The 9069-nt window shown below is 41.5% G+C and overlaps 1 protein-coding gene across 2 annotated transcripts in view; it reads right to left on the bottom strand.

Annotated features, from left to right (window-relative positions):
• The window catches only part of Col9a1 (collagen type IX alpha 1 chain), an 80391-nt gene that overhangs the window by 10790 nt on the left and 60532 nt on the right, over positions 1 to 9069 (bottom strand). For both annotated transcript variants that reach the window (XM_031368812.1, XM_031368813.1), the window contains 4 exons: positions 8712 to 8744; positions 4638 to 4784; positions 4416 to 4470; positions 2531 to 2719 (listed from right to left, as the gene is read on the bottom strand). In XM_031368812.1, coding sequence (XP_031224672.1) covers positions 2531 to 2719; positions 4416 to 4470; positions 4638 to 4784; positions 8712 to 8744 — 424 coding nt within the window. The remainder of the gene's footprint in view (positions 1 to 2530; positions 2720 to 4415; positions 4471 to 4637; positions 4785 to 8711; positions 8745 to 9069) is intronic.

The raw sequence follows: 9069 nt of genomic DNA, 5'->3' as shown, positions 1-9069 counted from the left end.
TCTCTCTCTCTCTCTCTCTCTCTCTCTCTCTCTCTCTCTCTCTCTCTCTCTCGTGAGTTCTGCCGCAACGTGCATACAGAGAGTGCGCGCAGCACGGACACGGGCCTGCATGTGGGCAATTACACATATGATGGTATCAGGGAGAACTAACTATTCATGGGGACTAAGCTGCCACCTATGGGGACAGGGCTCCTGCTCTTCATTGGTCTGCAGGCGGGGATGGGAGGGAGCCAGTTTTGGAGGCGGGTCACAGTACAACACAGCTCTTCTGTTTTCCAAAGCAATGTCAAGAAGAAAACAACGACTAAGGCATAGCCTGACCCTTGTACTTCTTAGCAGGTCTTATTTTCCTGAAAAAAAGGCCCACAGTGGCTATATGGTAGAGTGAGCCTCGTCTTTTTATCAGGTAATACTGATAGGAAAGAGACCAGCCATACTGAACTACCTCTGTTCCTTAACAACTCAAAATTTAAATTTCAGCAGGGTAGATTGTATTCCCTTGGGGTAAATTTTGAGCTGCAAACTTCTGAATAGTGAAAAACAATGTTTTCATTAATAATTTCTGTTACCTAGAATTGTGCTTCTACATTAGTTGTAGTGTTAACTAATAAAGAAAATCCAGTTACTCTGCCTGCCTCCATCCATGTTTCAGAAGTAGGAAACCTTTATGAAACCTTTATGAAAAAGCTGATTTAAATGACTCTACAGAGGAAGGGGTGGAGGCCTTGGGGAGAAGGATGATGGATCTGCATAGAAGATAGACTGTGCTGTAAATACCGAAGAACCAGAAGAAACGCTGGGATTAATGAATGAATCCCCGTGCTAGAGGTCTCTTCCCAGTTCCAAATGTAGAAAACCACTTTTTTCTTAGATGAGGTTCTTCTGCTAGAATCCTGCTACAATCCTGGCTACCTGTGAAAAACACCTTGGGGTACCCCCAAAGCCTGGACCAATGGATTCTAAAACTCTGGAAGTGGGGCCTATAACCTGGATTGCTCATGAAACTCTCAGGATGATTCCTTGAGCAACCAAGGCTCAAAGAGGTGGCCCTGTACACTTTCCGGTCAGCAAGTAAAACAGACCTTCAAGCTGGCACAATTTGCTTGCTGGCACAAAGTCAAGGTCTGAACCAAATACTGATTTACAAAAGAAAAACAGGGATGTGATTTCTCTGACCTCATCTTGACACTCAGAAAATGGCGCATTAATGCCCCTGGTAGGGGCACAAGATGTCCAACTCACTCATTAACTCCCCCCCCCCAAAAAAAAACCAGTACATTTTCCTAAACATGGTTTTCAGAGTGGTCAGCACAATCTATAGGGTCGTCTGGCACAGAGTCCTGAACTAGTAACTAAAAAGGACAGAGATGAATAAGCACGTGACACTTCCTGACAACCCCCTTCCCTCCGTTCATCTCCCCAGCCTTACAAGACTCCCAATTAGTGCCCATTTTTAACACGCAACTCTGCACATGCCAAAAAAAAAAGTAATTAAACAAATTGTTCCAACTGAGGGTGTAGTTAGCCAACTGCAGCGGCAACTCATTTAGAGATTCAAAGAGGCAGCTGACTTGACCTCTGACCATTCACACCGTAATATTTATCCCTAATTGGAACACCACAATGTCTAAAATAATGTGTGAAGGGGGTCTCTTGGTCTTTTGTCATATCCTTTAAAGGTCCCTAGAGAGCTGTCAGTAACTCATAACAACATAGAACCCCCCCACTTTACTTAGTTCTCCATAAATTATCCAGAGCGCGCGCACACCTCCACCGGCAAACTCCCCTCGGCTGGCTAATGCGATCTGAAGCACTCAGTCAGCTCTGCGGAATGTCTTGCATGCTCACAAGCCTAGCTTTCGGTTTGGTTTTACAAACTTGCCTGCCTGCAGCACTAAGCTTGCTTTCAAGGAAAGAGGACAGACTCCAAAATGAAAGAAGAAGTTAAGTAGGATTGCAACCTGGAGCTGAAAATAAATGCCCATCAAAATTAAAGCTATAGCGCTAACTTTTGAAAGAGGAGGGCCATGGCGCTAATCTCTGACCTAATGGGCAGTCACGTGTCCTCTACCTGCACTGGTTTCACAGACACAAACACCTTTAGCAGCTGTGAAAGAAAGAAAGAAAGAAAGAAAGAAAGAAAGAAAGAAAGAAAGAAAGAAAGAAAGAAAGAAAGAAAGAAAGAAAGAAAGAAAGAAAGAAAGAAAAAAAGCCCTACAATAACTTTAGACTCTCAGAATTTTCCACGGTTCTGTGAGCTTGGGTGCAGATCACACAACTAAAGAAATCCAACAATGTGTGTGTCTTATACCTGGAAAAATAGCTTATCTTTGGGCCAGAGAGATGGTTCCATAGTTAAAAAGAGTATATTCTATTGCGAAAGACTTGAGTTTAGTTTCTATCACCCACAAATTTATGTACAACTCCAGCTCAAAGAGCTGCCGTCTGCTGGACTCCACTGGAACCCCACATGCATATACACATACACATAGTTAAACATTAAATAAAACTTAAAAAAAAAAAAACTTACCTTTAGGTCCTCTTAAGCCAAGAGCACCAGGGGGACCCTTAATACCTGGGAGGCCTCGGATTCCCATCTGACCAGGGAAACCGTTCTCTCCAGGGGGACCAGGAGGCCCAGGGGGACCAGGCCTCCCAGGAAGCCCAGAGGCTCCTGTGTCCGGTCTCTTGAGGCTAGCTGCCATTTCCGCAAAATGCTCTGCAAGACAATAAACAAACAAATGAAGAAAAAAAAAAAACTGTAAGTCACAAACACAACACTGGCTTGGATGATGAAAAAAACGACATCCCACGTTGGTGTCTTTCTATCAAAGTGGCACCAAGAAAGAAATGAGCTTAGTTAGTGGTTTTTCCACCGGCTTCCAATCAGGAAGCTTCATTGGAGCGGCTTTTCCTGAGCTTGCCCTGGCTCTATCTGGCCCTGCTGTTTTGAGACACAGTGGGGTGAGGGTTAAATTTCAGGGCTTTGAGATGAGTGGGGGTCCAAAACTTGGGAGTGTCCCCTGAACTTTATCTGGTACTAGGTGAAGCCCAGAGGCTACAAAGAAAATACATTCCTTACCATAGGTGGAAGTGTTGTCTTGGACCTTTTCAAAACCCAAAACATCGTTCAAAATTAGGGTTTAGATACTCTTTGAGACCAAACATCAACACTAAAAGTCTTTCTAGTTCAAAGCCTGAAATATCATGAGAATTCATGGCTTCTAATAAATCCTTCCCCTCCAGTTTATTTTCATGCTTGGAACAGATAACAATCATTAAAAATAACTTCCTTGGGAATGGTCACAGTTTGTCTTAAAAATTTAATAACTCTGGGGGCTTCTTACATACATTCAGAATCAGTGGCTGAAGCTATGGAAGGCAAGAAAATCCATCCTATTAAAATACTCTGAGGCAAGCACTCTAGTGCAATATTGTTTTCAAAGCTTTAGGGTAGGAAAGGGAACCTGAATGAGAAATTTCTATCCAACAGTTAAAAAATTATTTAAATAGGACTACTGTGAATTCCTTAACTTAATAAACATAAAATTATAAATTTGTGGATATGTTAGTAATGCTTAAAACTCAGGTAGAGAGCCAGAATAAAGTGTGTGCAGTGAAGAGATTTATATTGGTTTCCAAATATAAAAACATTCATTTCATTCTCATCCAGTTCTAGAAAATTCTACAAGTCTGCTAGACAAACAGGACTATCAGTGCATGAAAGACAAGTGTTTCTTCAAGCCACAGTTATCCGGTCGTAAGAGGGTTTTCTGTTGAGGGTCATGATGGTATAGTGTCTCCTCAGCTTGGGGGTATTTTTGTGCATATTCATTTTCTACATGGTTTTATAACTATGGCAAACTGTGAAGTGAATAATGACTTCCATAACTGAGATAAATTTGGAAAAGATTAACAAATGAGGGAAAATGCCACCATTTCTGGAAAACTGCTAGTTGTTGCTTTTTTAAAACATACCTACTACATGGGTATAAATACTGTCTTTACACCACTCATGGGTATGTGGGTGTGTGGGCATGTGGGCATGTGGGCATGTAGGCGTTTGGCTTTCACTTTGTTCTCACATGATTTAGAGGGATCTGAGGACAATGCCAGATACACACTAAATGGTAGCAACTTAAAGAGGGGGGACACCTGAGAATTTGTGTTGCAAGAAAAAAATATGTCTGCATATGCATTTTCTCCTGTAAGTTACACTCCCTGTTGGAATAGGGTGGGTGAGACACAGGGACTGTAGGTGTGAACACTTGCGTGAAACAGAAGGGGTATGAACATTAGTCAGCATCTCCCACCTTTAAAGGGACTGTCACTTACCCTTGCACACCTTCAGAAATAAAAGCTTAAAAGGCCAAGAGCAGATCATGGAAATGTTCAAACCCCTGCGATTTATTTACCTTGAACGACTCTCATGCAAACCTGCTTGATGTGCTGGTCTGTCGGTGTTCTGCCCTGGGACGAGAAAGAAAACGGCAGGTTATACTTGCAAGTTTGAAGAGGACAGGATTGGACAGACGTTACAAAAAAACAGGTATCTCAGTTGATGAGATGGTTTTCCGCTTGAATGAGATCGTTGGAATTACCAATAGAAAAACGACAGGATGTGTCCGCTCACTCACCGGAGAGCCCTGGATACCAGGCAGTCCAGTGGCACCCTGTTCTCCCTGCACGCCCCGGGGTCCAGGTGGTCCTCGTGGTCCTTCCACCCCAGGAAGCCCTCTGATTCCTTCAGGCCCCCTCAGGCCGGGCTCCCCGGGGTTACCCACCTAGAACGAACAGTACACTATAAAACCAGGACTAGACATTGGCAACGTTCCACTTAGCATCAACATAAATATTTAGGTGGAATTTTAGGTTTCCTACAATTTATGTCTCTCCGTGGTGCTCGTTCAGAAGTTACCTCATGTGTTAACACATATTACCACTGAATACAGTACCAGCCACTTAGAATTCCAACATTAAGTAAACATAAATTTTTTTCATTATTTTGAAATCTCCATTGAGATAAGATATAAAGTCTCATTTGCTCTACTGTAAGCCATTTCATATTTCATAAGAACAAGTCAGTGGTTTGAGTTTTCTGGTTCTGATTTTAGAACTTGCCCACCCTGAGTACATGCCTACAACCAAACTACAGCCTAGTCCAAGCAGTCAATCGACTGTTTGTTTGGTGTGTGGTATGTGTGTGTGTGGTGTGTGTGTGTGTGTGTGTGTGTGTGTGTGTGTGTGTGTATGTGTTTGGGGGGGCACACACAGAGGTCAGAGGACAACCTTTAGGGAAGTGTTATTCACCTTCCTAGTGCTACTACAACCTTTTAATACAGTTTCTCATGCTTTGGGGTGACCTCCAACCATAAAATAATTTCCATTACTACTTAATAATAGAAATTTATTATTGTTATGAGTCATAGTGTAAATATCTGATAAGCCTGGGTCATGACCTACGGGTTGAGAACCTCTGCTTTAGGGGTTAGCGCTCACATTTTTCTTTGTTTAAGACACAATCTTTTTGTTGCTTCATAAGCCACGTTATCTGGTCCATGAAACTAGAGAGTGTCCCATTTCTGCCTCCTGTTTCCCATTGGCATGCTGGGGTTATAGACACTTGGCTCTTCTGTGGCCAGCTTTTACATGACTTTTGGAGATCTGAGCTGAGCTGAGATCATGTTGTTGACATGACAAGTCCTTTCACCCCCTGAGCTGGCTCTCTAGCCTGTCATTGAATGTAGTCTTTCTCGAACATAGAATGTCCTTTTTTTTTTTTTTTTTTTTTTTTTTTGGTGAGGATTGGTAACATTTTCCGGCAATAAGAAGACTTCCTCCAAGTAAAAGATTTCCTCCAAGATATGCAATTTGGGTATAAAAATGCAACAGGTCAGGAATGTAAGTTATTCAGCTTTTATAAGATGTTTTTGGTGAACTCGAAGACACTAATAATAGCCAGGAATTACAAAATGCTAACACAGACTAAGCCAGTACGTTCAACATATTACCTTGAAAGTGAAGCATTAAAAGAAGGCAACTTTACAGTTTAAAGTAATAAAGGGAATAAAAACCTAAATATTAAAGAAGTTAACCAATAAGCTGCCTGCTTCCTCAGCACAAAGGCCTGCTACAGATGAACTAGGCGCTTTCTTCCCCGAAAGCAGACCGCTAAAAGCATTTTTAAAGTCATCATATATAATAACTGCTTTCACAAGGAGACTGCATTAATTCACTCTTTTGTGAGACTAGAATTTGTTAGAATTTAGAGCAAAGCAGCTACAATGTACCGATGCTCAGGATAAGAATGTGCAAGGAGAACACAGGAAGTTGAGGAATGGTAGTCCTTCTTGCACAGACTTTTCACGGGGCAGCTTTATCCTGCCTCTTTTTCTCCTGGGCAGCATCTATCTGTAGGAAGCTACTTCTTTCAGATATTCAAAGGATTTCAGCCTAATAGAAGACGTAAAGCAACGATTCTACCACACACTGCCAAACAAGCTTCCACAAGCTTTCTCAATCTTGCTTTATGATGAAAAAAAAAAATGATATTCATCCAAGTCAGCTTGACAAGATTGCTTCTATACAGAAATTACAACTCGAAAGACTTCCTGGAAAGCAGCATCAACAAAGAGAGCTTAAGAGACACTAATGAGCTGAGAAATGCATTCAAGCCCTGGTCACAATGAATTATGCCTTCCTCGTGGCAATGGCTACCACAGCTATTATAGAAAAGAGCAGGTCCTCTTGAATGAAAAGATCAGGGTGTCACAGGACCCCGGATCTCTCAGAAAGAGTTCTTCAGTGAAACTCTGACTGGAACACACACCCGGCTCCAGTCACTTCCCATTGAGCAAGTTCATCTGTGCTGACATAAGATGGATCAATGGAAGCTCCTGTGTTAGTTAACAATTTTCTTGACTCTGGGTGAGTACAGTTCAAGTTCTTCAGCATGACTTGGGCAGTGTGTCACATTGGCAGGAGGTAGAAGAGAATTAATGAATCACCAGCTAATTCCTAGTATATCCAAATTACATGTCACAACCTTACAGTCAATTTTTCTTTTACAGTTTGAATTCTTTCCCTTGAACACTGTCAAATTTGTCCAGATAGCGACATAGGATTTTCCTCACCAAACACATCAGGGTTTATTCTTCATATTTGGTGCAACTTTAAACCATTCCTTTCAAGTATTCTTGGACATAAACATTGCTTGAGACTTCATGCTTAAAGGTAGAGAATTAACACACTACGATCCATCTATGTGCTAGCATGCATACAGGCTACACACAGCCTGCATCTGGGCACTGATGCCAGGTTTGGGTGGGTGCCCCTGGAGAAGGTAAGGTAGAGGATCAACTGGATGCATAAGTAGGAGGTAGAAAGAAAGAAAGAAAGAAAGAAAGAAAGAAAGAAAGAAAGAAAGAAAGAAAGAAAGAAAGAAAGAGAGAGAGAGAGAGACAGAGAGACAGAGAGAGAGAGAGAGAGAGAGAGAGAGAGAGAGAGAGAGAGAGAGAGAGAGAGAGAGAGAGAGAGAGAGAGAGAGAGAGAAAGCCTATCTTAAAGTGTTAAATGACACAGAATGTAAAAGTCCCAAAAATGGATATTTCTAGCTATCCAGGAGACGAAATGGGTAAACCAAGAACTCTTCCAACCAGACTTGGTCTACTTTGCTCAAAGTCTGCTTTTATTCTATAATAGTTACTTCTTTTAAAAGTTATCCTTTAAATGTTCAGAGGGAAAGGGGGATATAGTGGTTTTTTTGTTTTGTTTTGTTTTTGTTTTTGTTTTTTGAGACGGGGTTTCTCTGTGTAGCCCTGGCTGTCCTGGAACTCACTCTGTAGACCAGGCTGGCCTCCAACTCAGAGATCCACCTGCCACTGCCTCCCAAGTGCTGGGATTAAAGGCGTGCGCCACCACTGCCCAGCTGGGTTCTCTTTTTTAAAGTAAGGTTATATTAGCTGCTGTGGAGATAATTTGTTGAATAAAGACAGAAATTGGCAATATTCTGAAATAGAATTTAAGAATTCACTAGAAGCTAGTAGTCTGGCCTTTGAGATTGCCATCTGACCTCACCTTTTCTGTCTAAATTCCAAGTTCCTAATTGTGTTGGTGTGCATGTAAGCAAGATGCCTCAGACTTCCTATGGATTAGATCTATAATTCTGAGTTCATCTACTCTAAGGACATAAGTTTAGTCTCTGTAAAATAACAAAATTGAGGAAGCTCGTCATTTTACGGTTCTGAGTATCCTGTCATGTTTTCTTACATGCTCGGCTTCTCTCTCAGTTCCCTCAACTAGAACACACAGGAGATCAAGAAAGTTATTGAAATATTTTATAGTAGCATACCTGCCATGGAAATCCAGTTATTCTCCTAGCTATAGAGTGTGTGTCAGCTCTTTGAGATGGTCCACTTGGGCAGGATGTCAGAGCATTATAATGAAACATTCATTGAGTCATTTATAATCCCGAAACAAAAACTTTCTTTAAAGTGGTTAGTTAGTTCAAAAGCTAGATCCATTTACAGAACTGGGGATGTCTTCCTACTGGACAAACCCATTATTTATACCTTTATTTAGACATATATTTCCTTGAAGTCCTTCAAGGATCTAATTTTACACAATTATTTCCTGAAGCAGAAGGTTGCATTTCCTACAGTTTTATTGATGTTTTTAATTTTTTTAGTACTGTTGCTGTTCATCATACTTACAGATCCCTTTGGGCCAGGTTGTCCCATATCTCCCTAAATCAGTAAGACAAAATTATATTAGTACAATACATTTCACTTTACATAGTGTCCTAAAACATAGAATTAGCAGTGCAATATCATTGGGATATTGCACTGCTAAAATACAGAAAACCATGTGCAGATGGAGTGCAGAACTGCAGAAAATGTGTTTGACTCAAAATGTGGGCTGTCATTCCAGTTCAGCTTCCCAACTCTCTGTTCCCGGGTGAGCGAGGCCCCCTCCCAGACCCTGGCTAACTGATCCATTATCTAATAGGCTGCAATCAGGGCTCTGTGGGGTTCACCCAGATCTACAGTGTGCATCACCAGGAATGAAATT

The sequence above is a fragment of the Mastomys coucha genome, unplaced genomic scaffold, assembly GCF_008632895.1.
Source record: "Mastomys coucha isolate ucsf_1 unplaced genomic scaffold, UCSF_Mcou_1 pScaffold14, whole genome shotgun sequence".
Classification (NCBI taxonomy): Eukaryota; Metazoa; Chordata; class Mammalia; order Rodentia; family Muridae; genus Mastomys; species Mastomys coucha.
This window is presented reverse-complemented; position numbering and strand designations above follow the sequence as displayed.